General features: G+C 39.2%; 6 protein-coding genes across 6 annotated transcripts in view; 3 read left to right on the top strand and 3 right to left on the bottom strand.

Annotated features, from left to right (window-relative positions):
- Positions 1 to 266: 266 nt before the first annotated feature.
- LOC134662582 (N(4)-(Beta-N-acetylglucosaminyl)-L-asparaginase-like) lies at positions 267 to 4,401 on the bottom strand. The gene is made up of 6 exons (XM_063518855.1): positions 4,205 to 4,401; positions 3,802 to 3,955; positions 3,245 to 3,473; positions 2,402 to 2,586; positions 1,453 to 1,560; positions 267 to 505 (listed from the first exon to the last, which is right to left on the bottom strand). Exons 1-6 carry the CDS (start codon positions 4,314 to 4,316, stop codon positions 280 to 282), a joined length of 1,014 nt encoding a protein of 337 aa, XP_063374925.1. The 5' UTR covers positions 4,317 to 4,401; the 3' UTR covers positions 267 to 279.
- A 465-nt stretch (positions 4,402 to 4,866) lies between these two features.
- Positions 4,867 to 10,112, top strand: LOC134662973 (adenosine deaminase-like protein). The gene is made up of 7 exons (XM_063519277.1): positions 4,867 to 4,997; positions 5,070 to 5,218; positions 5,536 to 5,724; positions 6,552 to 6,771; positions 7,263 to 7,419; positions 9,198 to 9,298; positions 9,880 to 10,112. The coding sequence occupies exons 1-7, from the start codon at positions 4,959 to 4,961 to the stop codon at positions 10,066 to 10,068; spliced, it is 1,044 nt and encodes a 347-aa protein (XP_063375347.1). The 5' UTR covers positions 4,867 to 4,958; the 3' UTR covers positions 10,069 to 10,112.
- Positions 10,113 to 10,525: 413 nt separating this feature from the next.
- LOC134662972 (mitochondrial import inner membrane translocase subunit Tim8) lies at positions 10,526 to 11,134 on the top strand. The gene is made up of 2 exons (XM_063519276.1): positions 10,526 to 10,735; positions 10,809 to 11,134. The coding sequence occupies exons 1-2, from the start codon at positions 10,637 to 10,639 to the stop codon at positions 10,980 to 10,982; spliced, it is 273 nt and encodes a 90-aa protein (XP_063375346.1). The 5' UTR covers positions 10,526 to 10,636; the 3' UTR covers positions 10,983 to 11,134.
- Positions 11,135 to 11,753: 619 nt separating this feature from the next.
- Positions 11,754 to 17,888, bottom strand: LOC134662583 (RNA transcription, translation and transport factor protein). Its single transcript, XM_063518856.1, has 4 exons — positions 17,729 to 17,888; positions 17,422 to 17,646; positions 17,226 to 17,312; positions 11,754 to 12,110 (listed from the first exon to the last, which is right to left on the bottom strand). The coding sequence occupies exons 1-4, from the start codon at positions 17,796 to 17,798 to the stop codon at positions 11,812 to 11,814; spliced, it is 681 nt and encodes a 226-aa protein (XP_063374926.1). The 5' UTR covers positions 17,799 to 17,888; the 3' UTR covers positions 11,754 to 11,811.
- Positions 17,889 to 18,220: 332 nt separating this feature from the next.
- LOC134662971 (dehydrodolichyl diphosphate synthase complex subunit DHDDS) lies at positions 18,221 to 21,395 on the top strand. Its single transcript, XM_063519275.1, has 6 exons — positions 18,221 to 18,282; positions 18,339 to 18,557; positions 18,650 to 18,783; positions 19,213 to 19,361; positions 20,108 to 20,283; positions 21,197 to 21,395. Exons 2-6 carry the CDS (start codon positions 18,366 to 18,368, stop codon positions 21,392 to 21,394), a joined length of 849 nt encoding a protein of 282 aa, XP_063375345.1. The 5' UTR covers positions 18,221 to 18,282; positions 18,339 to 18,365; the 3' UTR covers position 21,395.
- Positions 21,396 to 22,424: 1,029 nt separating this feature from the next.
- LOC134662710 (histone lysine acetyltransferase CREBBP-like) overlaps positions 22,425 to 24,766 on the bottom strand; it is a 40,475-nt gene continuing 38,133 nt past the window's right edge. The window contains exons 23-24 of the mRNA XM_063518982.1: positions 24,106 to 24,288; positions 22,425 to 23,000 (exon numbers count right to left, since the gene is read on the bottom strand). Coding sequence (XP_063375052.1) covers positions 22,689 to 23,000; positions 24,106 to 24,288 — 495 coding nt within the window. The 3' untranslated portion in view covers positions 22,425 to 22,688. The remainder of the gene's footprint in view (positions 23,001 to 24,105; positions 24,289 to 24,766) is intronic.

The raw sequence follows: 24,766 nt of genomic DNA, 5'->3' as shown, positions 1-24,766 counted from the left end.
ATGCGGTAGTGTGTTACGCCTTTTATAGTTAGACGCATGGGTATCAATTATAAATTATAACGCATATGCAATTTTAAACTCTCTTCGTAAAAATAGATTATCTCGCTCGCGAGATAGACTACCCGTCCCTCTCTAATTAATACAGTGGAAACGAGAAGGACCACGGGTCACAGGGCTAATGAAACTATTCATAACAGTATCACCAATATATTTCACAACTAAGACCAATTAATATATCCCAGATGACTTGTGACTATAATTATAATTTCAGAACTAGACTTAGGAACACAACACATGTTCAGTTCTACATTGCTCGGCCGAGTGATCGAACACGACAAACGGGAACTGATGTATGCCGTGGCAGGCCGCGCCGTACGTCCCGTCCTTTGCTAGGGCTACCACAGCGCCCATGAAGCCCGGGTAGTGGGCCGCGATCCTGGCAACGGCTGTCTCGGCGGCAGCGGTGGGGGCGGCGCCGCGACGCATCTCCTCCACGGCTAGGTAACTGAAATAGAAACATAATAGTTTAAGTCTAAAAAGTGCTTATTTCATTGCGTATCACTCTCTCATTAAGCAAAATGTGAGACGGAATACACATTGGACAAAGAAATTGGATAGGTAGGTGAAATACCACCCTTAGGTTTATGCCCTCGCATTAGGGCGTTCCTCAAACAATGTCAGGCGCGTCTCACTCCGCGATTTCGTCGCTTTGCTACAGATAGCTAAAAGTACATCCGTTCGGCCCCAATTTTGGGGAAAGCCATAAGCCGCGCGTGGCGTGTCGCCACCTAGCGGCCATATCTGTGCTGATCGTAACAGACGCGTTTTGTTAGAGAGTGAGTCTTCTGTACTTAGTACTATTATTTATTCTGTGACAATGTAAACTTTTCCACACGGGTTACAAAACGCCTGTGATAAACTTCTTAGCAAACATGCAAATTATACGCTTTTACCTCAGAATAGGCGCCTGTAAGTATACGAAGTATCATATCATGTCACTCATTCCATTCGCCTCTATCTAGATTCGGGAAGGGGTGACTGGTTCAAGTGTTCACCTGGGTAGGAATCGTAGCGTGACGTCACCGTTGCCCGGTATCACAGACGTCACATATACGAAGTATGATGATTGATGTCACTCGTTCCATTCGCCTCTATCTAGATACGGGAAGGGGTGACTGGTTCAAGTGTTCACCTGGGTAGGAATCGTAGCATGACGTGGCCATCGCCCGGTATCAGGGACGTCACATATACGAAGTATGACGTCACTCGTTCCATTCGTCTCTATCTAGATTCGGGAAGGGGTGACTGGTTCAAGTGTTCACCTGGGTAGGAATCGTAGCGTGACGTCACTGTTGCCCGGTACCACAGACGTCACATATACGAAGTACGATGTCAGTCGCTTCATTCGTCTCTATCTAGATACGGGAAGGGGTGACAGGTTCAAGTGTTCACCTGGGTAGGAATCGGAGCATGACGTCACCGTCGCCGGTGGCCGCGGCGCCGCCCACCGCGTTGTCCGCGTAAGCGCCCGCGCCCGGGATCGGAGAGTCACCGATTCTTCTGTAATGTTTATATTGGAATCATCAATCTGGGCTCGGAGCGGAGGGTGTTCCGTCCGCATTCCTTGACAAAAGGCCAAAATTCCTGACATCTCGTAAACCTAGTCCCGTACAAACTACAAACGCATTTTACAAGTAGGTATTTCGTGTATTAAAAAAAAATCCGCGTTTAAAGCCGATAATTATTTTTCAGGGCATATTTTTGATCACTTGTCACAGAAAAATAAACTTTTGAAAATTTGCAATAAATCAGGATAAGTAACAAATCTATCATACAAATGTTTTTGATAGCACACATACAAAATTTTCTAATCAAATCAAATTCATATCTGACAAATTAATTCAACATAGAATAGGTACACTTTAGTGTAGTGTATAGTATGTACATAATATATGTAGTTATAAATATGAAATACCTATCTGCATACACATACCTTAGCTTTGCATATTAATTGGCTGTTGTTCAAAACAATGACAGTTAACTTATTTACTTTACTTATATTAGGTACATATTACACATGTAACAATAGTAATTCTGTGACTCATATAGACAAATAGACTTTGTTCATAAATTAATCTATTTTATGTACAAGTATCTTTATAATATTAAATAAGTACATGAAGTGATGCATATATTGCATATGGTATTATAATTATAAAAGCTATATAATTCTGTAAAATATACATATGTCGTTGAACTTAAAACTAAGTTATCAAACATTATCGTGCAAAATATTAGTTTGTTAGCTTTATCATAAGTTTAGTTTTTTTTTTATGTTGGTTAAAATAGCATCACATACCCACCACTTTCAGTAGAATGCCCATAATATTACTTGAATTACCCTGGCATTTTAAACTTGGCTCCGTTAGTAGAAGTCCCAGCGGCGACATCCCCATGCCGGTCTACTGCCACCATCCCGATGGTGTCGTGGTTGTATCGGTCCACTTTGTGATCTCTTGTCGAATGCTGGTGTCTGCTTATCTTTGAGTATGGCCCACAGCTTTGTCTGGGGTCTGGTGTGACATGCTAAAAGTATGTTGACTATTAAATACATACTACTACAACTAAGAATAAAGGTTCCGTCACACCGGCGCGTTTGCGGGCTGAGCGTGAGTGTTTTATATGTAAAAGCGACGCGTCCCGATCGCGCTCCTCCCGGTAAACGCGCCTGTGTGACGGAACCTTAAAGAAAATATTTAGATATATATATATATGTGACGTTTTCAACCAAAAGATACCACATTGTCGGTTTGTGATAAGGTTGATTTCAAATTGAAGCTATATGGAAATAGTGCCTTATTGACAACCGACAATAAGTATCCTTTTGGTTGGGAATGACACATATGTCGGAATGGGGACAGAAGTCTACTTTTATTAATTGAATTATTGAAGCAGTGACCAGCTCTGCCCCATGGGATTAAATATGTATAAATTCCTCTCCTTCCCCAAGGGAGTGGATTTCCAAGTGCACCTTATAAGTGCAAAGAAAAATGTAAAAAGTAGGCAGGTGTAAGTAGGCTATCTTTTATATCTTGCTATCTAAGTGTCAAGAGCACTTGAAAATAAAATTACCAGTATTAATTTACTTGATACTTTGACAGAATTACTCTAAGGATAAGTACAATAAAGGGAAATCTAAGTAATTATTGGTAATTAACTTTTATGTAAGAAATTAAATAATTACCATCCAAAAGTTTGGTTGACAATTATCTTCATTTCTCCATTTTTTCCAAATTTCCTTGGATTTAGGAGTTGTGAGAGACTCCACAGGGAAGCCCATCTGCTCAGCAAACTGTGTGGCCAACTCCCCGACGAGGAAAGAGTGGTAGCTGTGCTCGAGGACATGTCTCGCCACCGATATGGCGCTTTTGACTCTACGAAGAGCACCCACTGCACCCACATTCATTGTCTTCCTAAAAAAATATGTGATAGAAATAAATATCTAGTCTGTATATTTGACAAAATATAACATATAAACTGAAATATAAAAATAAAACATGTATAAAAAATAAAATAATAATAAAAAATAGTTTGATTTGTTCCCTAGTTCTTCAATATAAGTACCTAACGTGGGACAATCTCCCAACTAGCTTGTATAAAAAATTAGTGAAAAAATATCTCGTCAACTATATTAATAATGGTACTGGTACTGGTATAAATAATGTTACATTAAATACATATTAATAGAGTGTAAAATTAATCAATGGTAAGAAGATAATGCGTTAAGATAATATATTTTACCCATCCATTATAAGAGCATCCAGGGTAGTCTCACCATCTTCGTCAGGACTGCCCCCGTAGCCCACAGTACCATCGCATTGCTGCGCTTCGCAAACCGACGCCCCCTGCTCCACTGCGTCCAATGCTGTGCCACCGGTTTTCAACACCTCCCATGCTGAAATCATACATGTATATTTTAATATTATAAATAAATAAATTGATTTTATTTCAGGCAAGCACCCATATAAAAAAACACACAAAGCGAAATACAAAAATTACCCGTAAAAAAAGACAAAAAATGTAAAAAGTAAAATTACAATTTAGAATAGAACTTAAAACTACTTCCGGTTCGCATCTTGGTGCAGAGACAGCCAAAACCTATGAACCGCTGGCTTTAATAAACAGCTATTAATATGTAGTATACCTTTAATAGTGGAGTTTTTAAAGTTCCAAGTCGTAATTACTATAGGGATATTAGGTTCACATTTGATAAAGTAAAAATACGGTATTAATACGAATATACCAAGTTTAAACATAACTGTATCGTTAACTAATTAAATAAAAGTAAGCTAACAGCTATTCCGAGCTGCAACTTAGTTTAACGAAATAGAAATAAAACAATTTTTAAATTCTCTTCATACTCTTGAAAGATAAGAAATGTCATTTTTGTTTTGAAGTTATCAGTGAAATTTCCTTAAATTAGTAGAAATTTGAGCTTTTTAAGTATTTGCTCAAACAGCTTCCACTTGTAGTATTGCCAGGACAAAAGATTTACCCGTTATATTGGGTAACTAGAACGTAAAAAGAAGACAAATATTTCACTTTTAATATGTTTGGGGTTTGGGTTACAGGAGTACACAGTAATAGCATGTCATTAAAATATCTCAAGCCAAACTTTAAATACAAAGTAGGAAAAATTAATATTTAATGCGAAATACTTCCCAGAATATTTCAAGTATTTTTTTACTTTATACTAAATATCGGATAAATAAATAAAAATGTAGCAACATTAAATATGACATGACAATGACATGTATTTGATTTGATCTTTTGGCGGCGAGGAGTCGAAACATAATTTTGTTTTGTTTATTTATGTCCATAATTACAAGCTACAACAACACATTCGCTTAGTTTTTAGATCACTCGAACTGTCTATCACGACCCAAAACGTATTTGTAATGGACTTAACGTCGTTTTGCCGCGAGCTGCCCAAAATTGTAAGCGATTGATATAATATTATCCTGAAATAACAAAAATTGTGCGCAAATTGATTTAATTTTATATTTTAGGAGCTGCATGCTCACCTCGGTGGCTCTTTAAGCCAGTCCACCATGCTGCAGTTGAAAAGACTCTACGCGGACTCTGGCATACCTGATAAAACTAATGCTTTTTTCGACGAATTTCAAATCGCTGCTGGGGATACACGTAGTTTATCAGAGTAAGTTGTTTGCGCTATTAAAGCTTTGTCTGTCTGATTCATGAAGTACTTACTAATGATTCTACAATTAAAGCAAGCTCCTGTTTCCTAGAAATAGACTACTTATTTGGAACCAACTTGGCAGTATGGCAGTATTCATATCCCATAGAAAGAATAGTGTGGTCAGACATTCTATGAAGTAAATATGAAAATGGTAATATCAAATGAATCAATGTCACCTCCTTTCTCAACTAGTTTTTGTTGATTTTAAATAATTACTAGAATCTCCAGGTACATTTGTCCTATAATTGTAATTATTAAAGATATTTTGCTTCTAGCTGCTTCCAAGTTTTCAGCATTGCGCACTCCCTGACAAGCATACCTGAAGCGTTGGCTCTGGCCACCTCGCTGACTCTTCAAGAGTTCCAGGATGATGGGTGCATCTACATCGAGGTTAGGAGTACTCCCCGTGAGACACCCTACATGAGCAAGAGAGAGTACATAGATACTATTGTACAAGCTATTAGGTCAGTGTTTATCAACATTTCAGTAGAAAATAAGTATGATTATAAAAAATATATGGTTTGTTTAAGATACTGTTTTGTAGAAATAGTATTTGGTAAGGTAAACATACTAGTGCTCGACATGCTAATGCCCAATAGATGACACCCTGCTGCTTGGAGGATATAATCAAACGGAGACGCCATGTCTGTAATTTTCTGTACAAAACAGGCTGCCGATTTTTGCGGGGGAGGGGAACGTCAAATGTATGCGTAACGTAAAAATAGCCATGTCAGATAAACGTCAGTCCATACATTGTGTATGACCGTTGGCCGCCTATTTTCGACAGAGGGGAAAGCCTCTTAATGGCTACTTCGTTTAGTTGTATCCTCCAAGCCCTGCTGTCACCTCTATTGACAATGACTTAAGTTTCAAGATGACATGTACTGGGACCGCGTCGAGCACCAGTATGTTTACCTTAATACCTAATGATTAAAAACATAATGCGATGAAACAGTTGAAACACCCAGAATTTTTTAACAACAATGGTTATATATACTTTGACGTCTTTGACTAAATTTACAATAAGCTAGTTAACTTATTTATTGATTCACTAGAGTTTTTCTGACACACTTGCTTGTAACATGGAACTTATTGAACGACTTTTAGGCTCATAATCCTAGATATCCCACCCATAACGTGTGCGTGCATTGGTCACTACACACATCGGATCACCTCCAGTGTATCATCCAACATAGTAATGTAGCACACTTGTATCATAATTTAATAACAAACTCATTTTTATCTAAGTATGTGATTACCATCCTGAGTAATCAATTTTTAAATTTTTCAGAAAGTCATCAATAAACTTAACAATAATCTCCAAGCTGATCATATCCATAGACCGCAGATGCACTCCACAAGCAGCGGAAGAGACCACCAACCTTGCCATAGAGTTCTATAAGAATTATCCGGAAGTGGTTGTAGGTATAGAGCTCAGTGGCGATCCCAGTGCAGGGCGTTTCCAGGACTTTGTGGCGGCCTTGTCCAAGGCGCGGGAAGCTGGAATGAAGGTATACATATAATATATCATAGAAACAACATAGCATTTGACCCTCTTGTAATTTTGACTGATCCATGATCATTAGGTCAATAGCGAGTATTACTACTGCAATATTTTGCCGCCAGAGCGCAGCACTAGCGCCTTTAGTAAACCGTAGAGTAACTTATACATACTGTGCCTTAAACTGTTTTTTGACAAATTTTCACAGACAATCAAATATGACATTGATACATCAAGGCGGTTTGTTTACAAAGGGCCTACCGGAAAACGGGAAATCTGCCTCTTTATCGCTCGAATATGCAAGAGTGATAGAGAGGTTAGATAACAAAACTTCGACTCTCGTTTGCGGTAGACCCTTAGATTGTGATTTATTGTGGGAGTGGCGCCCCCTACGCATAGTTTCGCGTAATATTCCCTATTGAACAATTTGAGCATCAAGTAGGCTTGAACTCACTATGTTGTCCATTTTTTGCGTTTTATAGGATTAACGTTTACGTTTAGGTAACAATCCACTGCGGCGAAATCCCCAACCCTGCGGAGGTGCTAGAAATGCTGGCATGGAAACCAGAGAGAATAGGCCACGGGACCATGGTACACCCGCGGCTGGGCGGGACTGTGGGGACGTGGGAGGCGCTGTGCCAACTGAAGATACCTGTAGGTCAGTAATGCTATGGAAACCAGAGAGAATAGGCCACGGGACCATGGTACACCCGCGGTTGGGAGGGACTGTGGGGACGTGGGAGGCGCTGTGCCAACTGAAGACACCTGTAGGTCAGTAATGCTATGGAAACCAGAGAGAATAGGCCACGGGACCATGGTACACCCGCGGTTGGGAGGGACTGTGGGGACGTGGGAGGCGCTGTGCCAACTGAAGACACCTGTAGGTCAGTAATGCTATGGAAACCAGAGAGAATAGGCCACGGGACCATGGTACACCCGCGGTTGGGAGGGACTGTGGGGACGTGGGAGGCGCTGTGCCAACTGAAGACACCTGTAGGTCAGTAATGCTATGGAAACCAGAGAGAATAGGCCACGGGACCATGGTACACCCGCGGTTGGGAGGGACTGTGGGGACGTGGGAGGCGCTGTGCCAACTGAAGACACCTGTAAGTCAGTAATGCTATGGAAACCAGAGAGAATAGGCCACGGGACCATGGTACACCCGCGGCTGGGCGGGACTGCGGGGACGTGGCAGGCGCTGTGCCAACTGAAGACACCTGTAGGTCAGTAATGCTATGGAAACCAGAGAGAATAGGCCACGGGACCATGGTACAGCCGCGGCTGGGCGGGACTGCGCGGACGTGGGAGGCGCTGTGCCAACTGAAGACACCTGTAGGTCAGTAATGCTATGGAAACCAGAGAGAATAGGCCACGGGACCATGGTACAGCCGCGGCTGGGCGGGACTGCGCGGACGTGGGAGGCGCTGTGCCAACTGAAGATACCTGTAGGTCAGTAATGCTATGGAAACCAGAGAGAATAGGCCACGGGACCATGGTACAGCCGCGGCTGGGCGGGACTGCGCGGACGTGGGAGGCGCTGTGCCAACTGAAGATACCTGTAGGTCAGTAATGCTATGGAAACCAGAGAGAATAGGCCACGGGACCATGGTACAGCCGCGGCTGGGCGGGACTGCGCGGACGTGGGAGGCGCTGTGCCAACTGAAGACACCTGTAGGTCAGTAATGCTATGGAAACCAGAGAGAATAGGCCACGGGACCATGGTACAGCCGCGGCTGGGCGGGACTGCGCGGACGTGGGAGGCGCTGTGCCAACTGAAGATACCTGTAGGTCAGTAATGCTATGGAAACCAGAGAGAATAGGCCACGGGACCATGGTACAGCCGCGGCTGGGCGGGACTGCGCGGACGTGGGAGGCGCTGTGCCAACTGAAGATACCTGTAGGTCAGTAATGCTATGGAAACCAGAGAGAATAGGCCACGGGACCATGGTACAGCCGCGGCTGGGCGGGACTGCGCGGACGTGGGAGGCGCTGTGCCAACTGAAGACACCTGTAGGTCAGTAATGCTATGGAAACCAGAGAGAATAGGCCACGGGACCATGGTACACCCGCGGCTGGGCGGGACTGCGGGGACGTGGGAGGCGCTGTGCCAACTGAAGATACCTGTAGGTCAGTAATGCCAGGCGTTGCTCACTCCGCGATTTCGTCGCGTCGCTACAAGTACATGCGGCCCACACCAATTTTGGTGGCTAACCATAGTAGTTGCCGCGCGCACTCGCGTTTGCGCCACCTAGCGATCATAATAATATCTGTCGTAATAGACGCGTTTTGTTAGAGAGTGAATCTTCTGTACCTAGTACTATTATTTATTCTGTGGTAATGCTATGGAAACCAGAGATAATAGGCCACGGGACCATGGTATACCCACGGCTGGGAGGGACTGCTGGGAAATACTAAGAATTTGCATTTCTGTTGCAGAAATTTGCTTGACTAGCAACGTAAATACAAAGCTGATAGCAACTTACGAAGCCCATCAGTTTAAGGAATGCTGCGAAGCGATGGTGCCCGTAATAATATGTGTATGTAAATATTTTATTAAAAGTTAATAATTATACTTAACTGACTTTACGCGACTGGCGACGGCGGCAGCGACAACCATAGGTGGGAGCGAAAGGTCCGATCGCTGTGTCTCGCTCTAACCTATGGTTATCGCTGCTGCCGTCGCCAGTCGCTCAATGTCGTGGCCGAGCCGTTAGAGATATAATCAATTTGCCAACTATTTTCTCGCGTAATACGATACGACTGGATCACGTAGGATATTTTCTTCTTCCGTCAGATATATGGGAGCACCCAAGGTATTCACATATATCAGTACAAAGTCTTAATTATCAAGAAGATAAAGTTTTGAGCACATTGGCGGGTCCGATATATCTGATGGCGACTGTATAGTAAACTATAGTACAAATTCATGAAGCAAATCTACATAGTATTATAGTTTCGATTACTTGTAAGTCAGAATATTGAAACTATAATACTATGTACAATTGGTTTCTCTGTATAAAGAGACGAAACGCAATACAACTTTGCTATTACATTTTCAAAGGCGCTCGAACAAGAAAATGCATGAATTAATTGAAAATTGTATTACTTTATGTTTCAGACCGATGACAAAGGTGTTTTTGCGACGTCTCTGTCTCAGGAGTACCAGATTTGCGCGCAGACTTTCGGTTTGGACAGATCGAAGCTGGCTAGGCTGTCCCTAGACGCGTGCAAGTTCGTTTTTGACGAAGGCGCGCGAAAACTTATCACTGATAAGATATTGAATTTCATAGAAAGTAATGAGCTATGAGAGCTGTGTACTGTAGGTACAAGTTTAATTATATTATAATAAATGTTTCTACGTATCTTATATTCTTAAAACTTTGTGTATTATTTTTCATTTTAAACAAATATCTCAGACAAGTCTCACATAAGCATGCTTGTTTGTGATCACAATGTTCAATGAGCACTTATTTACTAAAGGCATAAGATATTTAGTAATTGATACGATAAGTAATAATCTGAATGTCATGCAAAAGTTAACAAGGGAAGGGGCACTAGCATTGCTTCATAGGGAAGTAGTAGGCACCTCGCCTACTTTATTTTGCCCGACTTATGCATACTCTTCCTACAGCCAAATCCAAGCATTTCGAAAGTCCAGTTACATTTACCGTGTGCAAGCACTTTTACTTGGCATAATGAAGTAGTCTTTGCCTTGAAGACAACATTTGTCCATAGACAATAGAGCAGTCATTCCAAACTTCCAAATGACAGTTGAATTGACATATGGATAACCTATAAATTTCCCGTATCGAAATCGAATCTGATACAAAGTACAATAAATAAGGACGTTAGTTTTACAATAAAAAAACCTAGATATGAGCGACTTGTCTGACTTTGGAAGTTCTAAGGCTGGAGACTCCGAACTCCAAGATTTTCTCATGGTAGAAAAACAGAAAGCTCAATTCCATGCTCAGGTATCGTACCAGCGCCTATTGTAGCCTTCCTTTTATGTTTAATCACAATAAATTAATCAGATTACATTTTTAGATACACGAGTTCAACGACTTCTGCTGGGAGAAGTGCGTGGACAAGCCAGGTGCCAAGCTGGACAGCCGTACAGAAACTTGCATCACCAACTGTGTAGAGCGCTTCATTGACGTATCTCTCCTCATCACGAACAGATTCGCACAGATGCTGGAAAAGGGAGGCGGCATGCACTGACCTACTTCTCAAACTCATTAATTCACAACATTGACAGTGTAGTTTAGGTCTTGAGATGATGTAACATGTCGAAAAACGTTTGTTATTGTTAAAGATTTCTTATAATCTGACTTTTGCCATGTTTTTTTAATGTACTTAGTCAATAATGTGTATGGCATTATCAGATTGTGCATTTATAGGTGCCACCAGAACATTGTACACATGTACTCTTCTTGAATGTGGTTGAGACCCAAGGTACAATCGGCAGTAGAACCTAAGCTCAATTTGCTGCCAAGTGCACTACCAGTAATTAAATAACAGTGTTTGAAAGGTTATAAATTTATTTCATTGCATTGTTATGCTTGGTTAGTACAGTTAAATATTATACCTGTTACCATAAGTTATGGTTTAATTAAATAAAACATTCATTCTTATTTTAGCATAATTTAATCATTAGAAATAATGGGACATCAGTTCTCATTTCTGTTAAGAAATGATTAAGATCAAGTTTTGTTATATTAAACTTAAATTTATTTTTTGCCTTCAGTGGATAGGACTTTAAAGATTCCCTTTACATTTGCACAGCATCCAATTTGGGAATAACCAGTGTCATAGATATTGTATGGCTCAGAGATGATCTTTTACCTTAGGCGCTTAGCACACTGGATTCAATTCACATGTTGCTCCAATGTTTGAAGGAGACAATGCTATGCACATAAATTATAGTGATATCCCGATGTGCAAATCGGATCCAGTGTGTTAAGAGCCTTATATAGAATTTAATACTTTAACAACTGTCATTCATAAAAATCCTTTACACTAAGGCGAATGTTAACTTAACAAAATACAATTATCTCCCCACACGACCCAGCTTTGTGTCTGTACGAGGATCTGCGGTAACTTTCTGGACCACTACCAATGCCTCGTTAATCTTTGTCTGCAAATCCCTCAAATCCTGGACAAAGAGGAGTGTCAGGACATCAGCAGGTTCCTTGACGAGGTTAGCCTCACTTGCAGGGGGTTCTGGGTGAGGATTTGTTTTCAGGATCTTGGCCAGCGCTGCCAGGCGGAGCTTGGGGTCTGGATGAGGGCCAATTCCTGCCAGGGTTGACACTCTGTCAATGCCTTGCTTGAATGCTGGACTTGAAACTGGAAATAATCAATTTTGCAGTTAGGAATTTTATTCTACGTCTAATTTGTGGCAATTATTGAAATATTATTCATGTTAACCGTTTCGGTGCGGATGGCACGACAGGCATGTCATCAATGTTTTTAACGTGTGGCATAAGACACGACAGCCGTGCCATCATATCCTATGGCGTAAGTAAAGGTACTGTAAATAAGAAGATGTTTTTATTAAAAGTTATCTTTATTTAATCAACACTGTCTACATACATCAAGCCATCATGACAATGTCTGGTGTTGCCATAGTCTACTTATAATATCCCTCTTACATCCCCTTTCTTTTCAAGCAGCTACAACCATGACATGTCTGTCTACTAGCAAGTAGACTTTTTACAATAATAGCTAAATAATTAAAACACATATAAAAGCATAAACTATCAAATTCAATCAGTTTGATAATCACAGAGATAGCTAGGTTTCTTAATCAGTCGGCCTGCTCTAGTTCTTATAGCAGAATTGTTATTTTCATTAGCAATACTTTGACCATTCTCATTTTGTTCTGTGTAGTTCTGAACATCAACAATATTCTTACTTTGTTCTGAAACATAGCTATCATCTGTCATATCAGCAATACTATTTCTTCTATACCCTTCAAATACTGTCAACGGTTCCTCCTCATCGCTATACAATATTGGGCTATCTCTTACAGTTTTCATTTCTCTCTGATTTTTACAATTTATTAAGTACCTTCTATTCCTAAACAAGTTCTGTCCAGTTTCTGTTTTAATTTGAAAAGAGTTGGGTCTGCTATCTTTTCTCACTACTTCAGCATAGCTGTTAGGTTTATTATTATTAAGTAATACAACTTTTTGACCCTCATCTAGCTTTGCCAAGTTTTTTGATCCTCTATCATAGTACTGTTTTTGTTTCCATGCATTGTCATACAATATTTTTTGCACATTACAATTTTCTTTACTAGGTTTCTGAATACTAGGCAACAAACCCTTAATTTTCCTGCCCATTAACAATTCTGAAGGCGTATTATAATTAAATTCCTTTGAAATTGGTGTGTTCCTATATTCTAACAGGCTTAAGTATCTATCTTTTTGTTCATAATCAGCTTTTTTAAAAAGATTCTTAGTTATTTGAATATATCTCTCCGCTAATCCATTAGACTGGGCATAGGTAGGACTGCTTGTTTTGTGTACAAAACCCCAACTAGTAACAAATTCTTTAAATTTGATACTAGTATAGTTAGTCGCCCCATCACTATACAAATATTCAGGGATCCCAAATCTACTAAAGATAGCTTTCAATGCATCTATTGTAGTTTCTGGTCGTAAATCTTTCAATTCTGACACTTCAAAGTATTTGCTATAGTAATCCACTACAATTATAAAGTTTTTTCCTTTATAGTGAAATACATCTGTACCCAAGTGCCACCATGGCTTATTTGGCATTTCCCTAATTTGCATAGGTTCTTTTATATTATTTTTCTTAAACCTATCACATGTACTACAATTCAAAACTTTATTTTCAATGTCTCTTGACATGAACGGCCAAAACATGCATGATCTAGCCCTAGCCTTACACTTATCTAATCCCATGTGATTGTAATGAATACGCTCTAACATGTCTGATCTTAAGGTTTGTGGAACAATAATACAGTTATTCTTGAAAATCAGTTCATCACACACATACAGTTCTCCACTAAATGTAAAGTATGGTCTCAAACTATTAGGAATATCTTTAATACTTGGCCATCCATTCAAAATGTAATATTTTATTTGTTGTAAATCTGTGTCTTTATTTGTCTCATCCTTAAAAATTTGTAATTTCCTATCTGTTACTGGTAAAGAACTCACAACCATCCTAACTTGAGCCTCAATTTCCTGTTCTAGAAGATTATCATTTGTTTTTAAATTATGTCTAGATAATGCATCAGCTATCAAAAGGTCTTTTCCAGGTTTGTATTTCACAATTATGTCATATTTCTGCAAGTGTAAACGCATGCGCTGTAATCTTAATGGTATATCACATATGGGTTTCTTAAAAATTGACTCTAAGGGTCTGTGGTCAGTCTCAACTTCAATTTGTTTACCATAAATATATTGATGATAGCGAGAACATCCAAATAAAATGGCTAAGAGTTCTTTTTCAATTTGAGCATATAATTTTTGAGTGCTGGTCATGGATTTGGAGGCATAAGCTACCGGTAAGTCATTTTGTAATAATACCGCTCCAAGAGCGTCTTTTGAAGCATCTACTGACAATTTCACTGGTCTACTGACATCATAATATTGCAGCACAGGGTCTGAAACTAATATTTTTTTAAGTTCACAAAAGGAATCATCATGTTCTTTTGACCACAACCATTCTACATCTTTTTTTATTAAATTTCTTAGAGGACTACAAACTTGTGATAAAGATGGTATAAACTTGGCCACATATGTGATCATTCCTAACAAGCGCTGCAATTCTTTTACATTTTGTGGCTTTTCCATTTTAATTATAGAGTCTATTTTTGTAGGATCAGGCTTTATACCATCTTTAGTCAGTAGGTGTCCTAGATATTCTATTTCTGACTTTCCAAATACACACTTAGTTGAATTAAACTTTACCCCATTTTCTTTTGCCATTTGTAATACTTTTAATAAACGTTCATCATGTTCTGCTTGATCTTTACCATATACTACTAGGTCGTCAACAAACACTTCACATCCATTTATATTTTGAAAAATTTCTTTATATCTACGATGAAAAACTTCTGGTGCAGAACAAAGCCCATATGGTAGACGTTTAAAATAATATCTACCAAAAGGTGTAGAGAACGTGCACAGTTTAGCACTATCCTCATGAAGTTTAATTTGAAAGAATGCTGTAGATGCATCCAGTTTACTAAATACTTTAGCACCTGCCATTCTACTAGACACTTCTTCAAAGGTAGGTAATTTGAAATGTTCCCTCATAATACAGTTATTTAAATTTCCTGGATCTAAACAAACTCTAATTTTCCCATTCGGTTTTTTTACAATAACTATATTGCTAACAAACTCAGTCGGCTCTGTTATTTTTGAAATAACTTGAAGTTTTTCCATTTTATCTAATTCCCTTTTCAAGCTCTCGTGTAATGATATTGGTACTTTCCTACAAGATTCCACTTTGCCCTGAGCATTTTCTTTTAACTTGATTTTATAGTCTGAACCACTTAAAGTGCCTATAATTTTGTCATCAAACAGTTCTTTATAATTTTCTGTGAGATTATTACAGTCATTTTTTATACAATTTAGATATTTTCTTTCCATTAGTTCTTCCTTGAATATTGATTTACGACCTAACACTGGTAGAATCGGGCGAACTGAGTCGATAACATAGAATTTCAATTGTACTTGTCTATTATTTATAAAATTTCCAGTTAATTTAATTTTACCGACGCAGTTCAGCTCTGTTCCTTCATAATTATACAAGTTATTTGCATTTTTTTCCACTTTATTTTCTAATCCGAGTTTCTTAACATACCTTAATGGAAGCACGTTGCAGTCCGCACCAGTATCCAATTTAAAGTCTATAATGTGACCATGTATTTGAATGGCCTCATAGTCTTCTTTCCTTTGAATCGAATTAATTTGCACCATACCTAACACAATATCACTTTCATCCGATGACAGATCTACTACATTCACATTCTTGACATTTCTACACATTTTTCCGTAATGCCCGAATTTGTTACACTTTTTGCAAACCTGATTAAACGCTGGACACTTGAAACCATGTACAAAGCCGCATCTGTGACATGGAGGTCTGGTAGTAGACTGTGACCGCTGATATCCACTTGTACCTGCTTCCTCAGATTGATCTCTCATATTTCTTGATCCATAATTTCTTCTCTCTGGTTGTTTTCTTTGATCAGTATTTTCTTTAGATCTATAACTATAGCCTTTGTCCTTCTTTACTACACTTACTGCTTGTTCTTCAACATCAAAGTCCTTAATTTGTTTTTCTGTATAATCATATGTTTTGCAAATTTTTATGCATTTTGGCAAATCCAGGTCAGATTCTTTGAGTAGACGTTCCACAACATTTTTCTTTTTAATTCCTCTAATTATCTGATCTTTTATTAAACTGTCCCTAAGTGTTCCAAAATTACAGTCTGCACTTAGGGTCCTCAATGTGTTGACATACTCGTCCAAAGTCTCCCCTTCTTGTATTTTACGTCTAAAGAAGACATTTCTGTTGATACTTTCATTGCTTAGTGGCAAGAAATATTTTGAGAACTGCTCAACGAGCTCTTCATAGGTCTTAATTTTTTCATTGTCAAAATTATTGTAAATTTCTATACATTCTTCACCAATGCAATGAAGAAATAAAGCAATCTTGCTTTCTTCATCTAATCGTTGTTTTGCCCCCGTGGCAGTATAATAGAGTTTAAATCTTTGTAGCCATTTTTTATAATTTTCCGATGGATCTCCTTGTAGGGATAATGGCGGCGGTTGTTTTAGAGTTTCCATTTTATAAGTTCACATCACTAACCACTGCGCCCATTTACTTCTCCTAATACTGTTCACGTTCGTTCACTTTAGATTCGACTGCGCCATGTAAATAAGAAGATGTTTTTATTAAAAGTTATCTTTATTTAATCAACACTGTCTACATACATCAAGCCATCATGACAATGTCTGGTGTTGCCATAGTCTACTTATAATATCCCTCTTACAGGTACGCCTCACGATTGTCATGAAATAATTGTTCACCACCACAGCCAAAAGTTTTCGAAAATGGAACACGCATTGAATCGGTTAAGCTCAATTACCATACAAATGATAGCTATAAAATAGAATGCATTTATTTGTAGTCCAGACGGACTACAAATAAATCAGACGATTGCTAAGATCAAGTTTTGCCATACTTTTAATATGACGTAGGCATACTTGATCTTAGAAAAACTATTGAACTATACTATAACATGACTGTATAATTTTGGATACATACATTTCTTTCTTTTAACACATTCACTGTCCCGTGCCCCACATATGGGTCACGGCAAGCCTGTATTAAAAGGCCGTAAGGTTGACAGTTAACAGATGTGACAGTGAACGTGTTAATTCTAATGCTTAAAGGTTTTTATAATTGTATACTTACAATCAAGATTATCCAATGGGTTTGAAGATACTACATTAGGTGTAGCCTGTTTCGGTTGCTCTACTTTGATCTCTTTGTACTTGTCAGCTGTAAAAAGTATTTGATTAAAGAAATAAGATAGCAGAAAATGTTTTCAACTACATAAATAGGTTTAATGTGATGGAAAACAAGGGTAAATAATTTAGAAAAATCCTACCATTGTCAGCGTATTCTAACCGGACGGCATACGACATCAGCCAGTTGAGCTGCTCATTCGGGGAGCCCCCAATAACAGGGCTTACGAGGTCCTTCTGATATGTGTCATACGCCGCATCCCATTCGTCCGCTTCGATTTGCCTAAGCCCTTCCCGCTCTTCAATTTTGTAATGTCTTATCTTCTGGTCTTCGAGCCATAGAACTACACTTCTGTACTCTGTTTTATCTGCAATAATACCAAAAATTTAGGAGAATCCAGCGTAGAGCAAACCATATGAAACCCGGAGCCCGGCTAACAATATACTGACCATTGCAGTTAAAGCTCTCAGGATTTGGGTGTCCCAGTGCGGACAGTTTTAGTTTGAACATGTTATTCATAATTATGTTGCTATAACTCTGCTTACTATTGCGAAAATAAAAATATAAAATATTAGTTTTCGCGTGCAAAGCGTAGGTTAAAAACCTATTGACAATTGAACAATAATGTTGCCATTGAACTATTTGCAGTGTGGCATTGGTGGCAAAATTTAAGCCATAACACACTACCGCACCGCGCCGCACCCATATAAGAATGAAAGCGAGAAGCAGATATCTTACTTAGTATGAGTGAGGCGCATTGTGACCTTGGTGCGGTGCGGTAGTATGTTATGGCTTTCCACTGATTTGCTGTTCGAGTTAAGCAAAAAAACGATTTTGATTCCACACCGGGGTACGTTCAGAAACGATTATGATCAAAAAATTTGATTTGACAAAATGTCACTTGTCAGAGTTGTCGGTCGTTTTCGAACGTACTTGTAATATGTTGATAAGAGATTACGTGTTTTTATTTTATGTGTGCATTTCCAAAATTTAAGAAATATTGGTTTATTGTTACCACACGAATACAGGATAAATTTAATCGTGTTTATAGTGGTGTAGTGTGATAATAGTGGAAAATTGTTCGTCATGTCTACTTGGGTAAATGAGAACAGTGTTTCTTTTTTCCAACTTTTCTGCATAAAAGTTGTAAAGTGCGGCCGTGTACCTCAGCATATCGCTTTTATAATGGATGGGAATCGTAGATATGCTAAAAAACACAGTGTACAAAGTAGTAAGGGGCACTCAGAAGGATTTAATAAACTGTCAGAAACATTAAAGGTAAAATGGGTAAAATTACAAACTTTATGTGTAAGTATTTACACTTCTAATCACATGTTACTGCACTGTAATATTATAATTTTTAATTACAGTGGTGTCTGGATCTAGGCATACCCGAGGTGACTGTCTACGCATTCAGTATAGAGAACTTTAAGAGAACAGAAGAGGAAGTTAATGGATTGATGGATTTGGCTCGAGACAAGTTCCAAAGGCTACTAGATGAAATGTAAGTTGTTACAAACACATAAATATTGTAATACCATTTTATACAACTCAACTTAGTCCCATGATGAACTCAAGAATGCTTCTGTATTGGGTGATAAAGATATTTTTACTTATATTATGTAGAAAACATCCATAACTCTGGAACCTGGTAAGGGCATTTATTTGTGTTTTTATCACAACCCTGGATTTTTTTTTAACCCAGGAAGCAGTTTCATTAGGTAGTCACTACCAACTAAATATAATAAAACCTAATTTATTGCTGACAAAAAAGAACTATTCTAAAACAAACCTTACTTTGTTATAATGAGGAATATTATGTATTAGAACAAATTAGATTATTTTCAGAAAATATTTTAATTTGTTTATGACAAATTAATTTTTCTTAGTATATGACATTTATTTAAGGAGTATTATGTTTTACTTTTCACAGAGACCAGATAAACGAGTGGGGCGTAAGACTTCACGTGGCCGGACGCCTGTCACTGCTGCCCGATGACCTGCAGACACTAGTAGCCAAAGCTATGCTCTTGACCAGGCACAACAATAAGCTGAGGCTCAACATTGCTTACTCTTACACTTGTAAGTTGCCATAATACTCAACTCGTAATAATTAACCGGTCAAGTGCGAGTCGGACTCACACTCCAAGGGTTCTGTACATTACCCCATTTTCAGTAATGTATTTTTTATGTGGGATGTGAATGAAAAATGTCTTAACCTTGTAGGGGTCGGATCAACAACTAAATAATTAAGTCCGACTCACGCTTGACTGCAAATTTCTAATAGGTTTTTCTGTCATCTGGTAAAGAACTACTTTTTGAGTATTTTTTTCAAAATTTTAGACGCATTAGTTTCGGAGATAAAGGGGGGGGAATGGTCGGACCGACAGACAGACAGACGCAAAACGTTCTTCCTTTTGAGGTACGGAACCCTAAAAATGAGACACCTAGCTTCAAAAACGAATGTAAATAAATCATACATCATTTATTTTTCGTGATAAACTAGTTAAACATACAAAAATAACATGATAAAGGTTAGAAATTCATATTTACATATTGTTTACCACGAAATGGGCTCGCCTCAGCATAATGCTGACCCGAGAGTCGGCGCTGATTTTCCGGCGAGTCTATTTATTGTGGGCCACGATCGCGGCTGTACGGCACGGCCTCCTAAAACTGACAGCATCCACTGTGTCTTGCTATTTCAGTGAGTCTCGGTACAAAAAGTACTGAGATTGACTGAAGTAACATGACATATACGGCCGTTTCCGAGAAAGTACGATGGAAAACAATTATGTACCTACTAATTTGATACTATACCATTCCAGCCCGTGATGAAATCACTCGCGCCGCGTCGCAAGTCATCGAAGGTGTGAGGAACAAGGAGCTAACCGCTGATGATATAGACGAGGAGCTCATTTCGGAGACCTTAGAGCTGAGCCCGCCCGACCTCCTCGTCAGGACCTCGGGCGAGGTCAGGCTATCAGACTTCATGCTTTGGCAGGTAATTACAAGCAAGCATGCAATACGGTAGGGACTCCAGAGCTTGTCTGATGACGTTAGGGCGTCAGGGGAAAGTCAGGCTGTTTGATTACTCTGGCTAATAAGACAAAGACATCTAGCTCTGGCCTCAAGGTAAAGACGCGATCTACTTACTGCTTTTAATTTACAACTCACATTTATTTAACTGTAACTTATAATGTTTTGACTCGGTAGATAGACAGCAACCACTCATAACGGCCAACGACTCATTGTTCTCAAGTAATACTTCACATTTCTACACATAAAAGGACCCTTTACGCCCTTCGACCGCGAAAGAAAATACTCTCTTAACAAAAGAAAATGCGGTCTTAAAGCCGTAACACGTTCATGGTCACGGTGCGCCGCACCCATAAGTGAGAGCGAATAAAAGATATCTCTTTCTCCCTCTCACTTATGGGTGCGGCGCACCAAGGTCGCGGTGCTCACTTCTGTCTAACCTTATTATTTTTCACCACACCAACTGGTAAAGGCTCTCTTGATTGTTCAAAAACTGATAGCAAAGTTGCCTTTTATTCACATGTGAGGCAAAGTAATCAAATGCAAAAGTTGAGTTGTTTTCTTATGTTTGCTGGTAGAATTTACTTTTAAATGATGATTTTGAATGATAAATATTAATTAACATTCATTTGGATTTGATTTTGTTACAGTTAATATTTTATTCGGATTGTGGTGAAAAAATTTATGTTTCACTCGGGGGCAAATTTTGTTTAACCCTCGCAACGCTCAAGATTCCATTTTTCGAACCACTCGCTACGCTCGTGGTTCAATTTTGGAATCTTTCGCTTGCTCGGGTATCAATATTAGCACGAGCGGTTAAACAAGCATTTTGCCCCCTTGTAAAACAAATAACTATTAAATATTTCCGGTAATTTCAGATCTCCGACACCGTCCTCTACTTCACCGACGTGCTCTGGCCAGAGTTCACAATCTGGAGCCTGCTGGCCGCCATCATACATTTCCAGAGACACGCCACGGAGCCCGCGCCGGAAGTAGACTTGAGCGACCGGAAGCGAGCGTTCACGGACAAGCTAGAGGTCAAGCGGTGGCAGCAGTTGGAGAAATATATTACGTAATATTATTTAGCGCCCTCAAGTCCATAAAAAAAAAATTATTTAGGGTTTATTTATTTAATAGAAATGTAAGGATTATTAACTGGTATCCCGAATTAGTGTAGCAGTATTTGCGGTCATGTATTTATAATGAAGGAAATACGGTTGAATTTAATATTTCGAAATTGAACGAAACAAAATAAATGATACTCTATTCCAATTGAAAATGGTTTATATTACATTGAAGAAATCAGTACCTATAGGCAGGATTGTGGACCTTCAGAGGCTATCAACTATCTATTTCTGGATACGAGAAAATTTAAGAGCTCGATGTGGCCACAGAATAATTAAAGTACTAGTACAGAAGATTCACTCTCAAACAAAACGCGTCTATTACGACAGATATGACCACTAGGTGGCGTAAGCGCGAGCAGGCGTCCGTTCCATAGCGGTGCGCGGCAACTACTTTGGCTATACACCAAAATTGGTGTGGGCCGCATGTACTTGTAGCGACACGCTTGATGTGGCTTAATTATTTGCTTATGGCACTTGGAGCTCTGTATTGGAGCCTACTGTAAAATACAGCGAATAATGCAAATTGTATGCTATGCAGGTTGACTCTTCAATATGTATATTAAATTATTTTTAACATGGAAATGTAGTTTCATTTGCGTTATGAAGATAGAAACATACAACCAAATGCATTTTAAATTATAAATATGGGTTTAGACTGTAATTACTGATGGGCAGATTTTAAGTTCCCAAAGTGAAAATCTCAAAGATGTAATGTTTACATTTTTACAAACTACCCCAAAGAGGGGGTTTCTTATTTCATCATAACTTCTGAATGCGGATTTAGATCTATGACGGATCATTAGAATCCTTACGTCATCACTTCATCAGTGTGATCACGAGTGACATAGGCTATGTCCGTGGCGTTATTTATAATCGGCAACGCCCCCGTCGGTCGGTGTGATAGCTAGACAGATGACAAAATCATAATATTTAATTATGAAGTCGGCAAGTGTGGGAAAACGGGCAAGAGAAACAACAATTTATAATGATCACATAATTATATTATAAAATGATTTAATTACAATAAACAGAATAAGTATCATAATGTACCTACGCTACGAACAACTTACATTAATTAGAAGCGGACACGTGTACTCCTCTCATATTTACAATTTGTACATTGAGCGCTCGATTCGTTCATAATACTTAATTTAGTCGTCGCTAACGATAATTTCATCGTAAATAAATAGGGCGGGCGGGCGCCGGGCTCGGGCTATATTTACAGGGCGCGGCACTATGTACACTACAACTGTTCCACGAACTTGGTCAGCTGGTCCTGCGGCGTCATGGGCGGCAGCTGGTCGTCCGGCGGGTGCGGCGGCGGCGGCGCGGGCGACTGCCGCAGCAGCAGCAGCTCGCCCGCCGGCCGCGGCGACGACGCCGGCGGCGACCGGGGCAGGGCTCCCGCGCCGAAGTAGCGCGCGCCGTGCCGCACGCCGTACGGCCGCACGCCGGCCTGCGCCACGCCCGCGCGCAGCCAGCCCGCGCCGTGCGCCATGCCGGGGCCCACGCCCACTCCGCCGACCGAGCCCACGCCGCCCCCCGGCACGCCGACCTGCAACGTTCATACAGGGTCAAAACATAAACCAGGATCAAAATATAGTATTTTTCTACTCCAGCACTTAAATGTGTCAATTAAATGACTGACAGTGATATCTAAAGCAATGTCATTTGAATGCTTTGTCTATAGGCTCATAAGATGACTGCTAGCAGTCATCTTATGAGTATAATACAACTGCTTTTTTTTTTAAAGATACAAGTTCCGATCATCTTGATTGAAAGAGGTATGTTTTCATTTACAATAATAACTCTTTTTTTTTAAATAATAACTCAATTTTTTTTAAATAATAACTCTTTTTTTTTAATAATAACTCTTTTTTTTAATAATAACTTTTTTTTTTTTTTTTTTTTTTGCTGCTGCAGCTGTCATAGAAAAAGTAATGTATGCAACAGCTCATAATTGGTTCTTAAAATTCTCGGGTCTTTTTTTACAAAACTCGACTACGTCTCGTTTTGTAACTTCGACCCTTGAATTTTAAGAACCCTTATTATATCACTGTTGCATAAACTACTATTAAGGAAGCAACATAATCACTCAAAAAACATCGGAATATCGCTGCACTAATCTAAATTACGTTTTTCTACTCCAGCACTTAAATGTGTCAATTAAATGACTGACAGTGATATCTAAAGCAATGTCATTTGAATGATTTGTCTATAGGCTCATAAGATGACTGCTAGCAGTCATCTTATGAGTATAATACAACTGCTTTATTTTTTTTAAAGATACAAGTTCCGATCATCTTGATTGAAAGAGGTATGTTTTCATTTACAATAATAACTCTTTTTTTTTTAATAATAACTCTTTTTTTTAATAATTTTTTTTTTTTTTTTTTCAGCTGTCATAGAAAAAGTAATGTATGCAACAGCTCATAATTGGTTCTTAAAATTCTCGGGTCTTTTTTTACAAAACTCGACTACGTCTCGTTTTGTAACTTCGACCCTTGAATTTTAAGAACCCTTATTATATCACTGTTGCATAAACTACTATAAGCATTTAGTATAAAACAACAGAAATACTAAAATGAATAATGCTATCTAAAAAGTCTAATGTATCATTCATAGCTGTTGGAATTCCTTGTATAAATAAATAAATATATTACCTGTCCTTGCTGGGGCAGCATCTGATGCATGGGCTGCATGCGCGGCTGCTGCATCATGTGCTGCAGCGGCTGCTGCGCGCCGACGCCGAGCGAGCCGACGCCGACGCCGCCGCCGACGCCGACGCCGCTCACGTTGCCCACGCCGCCCACGTTGCCAGCCGCTTGCTGGTTCTGGGCGTTCTGGAATTTAATAAAAGGAAACTGTTAGTTTAGTTCAGGGGTCACCAAATGGCGGACCGCCAACCTTTATTTATTTAATAAACTCAAGTAGAAACGGACCGCGATGGTAATTGTATTTTAAAAACCGGATCCCTGAAGAAACTAATTGGTGACCACTGGTTTTCTAATAGTAGTATAGTTACTGCTAGTGCTGAATAATGATAGCCAAAATCTACTATACCGTTAGGTAATAAAAGGGATAATACTAAAGTATTTTACATTTTATTAAATCACTACCATCCTCGAGTCCACCGCTTCCTATCTATTCGCTAGGTGCACGACTGGTGCTGCCCTCATTTTGGCAGACTTTCTACGTTAAATCTTATGGAGTAAAATTAGTTCAAGCGGTTGCCGCTAGTACTAATGTCAGACATTCCATAAGATTACCCGTGTTTGTGACGATCAGCGCCACTTCCCCCTCCACCGAGTGCGCACCTTG

The sequence above is a fragment of the Cydia amplana genome, chromosome 3 (assembly GCF_948474715.1).
Source record: "Cydia amplana chromosome 3, ilCydAmpl1.1, whole genome shotgun sequence".
Classification (NCBI taxonomy): domain Eukaryota; kingdom Metazoa; phylum Arthropoda; class Insecta; order Lepidoptera; family Tortricidae; genus Cydia; species Cydia amplana.
The sequence above is the reverse complement of the archived record's forward strand: the minus strand, read 5'-3'. Positions and strand labels throughout refer to the sequence as shown.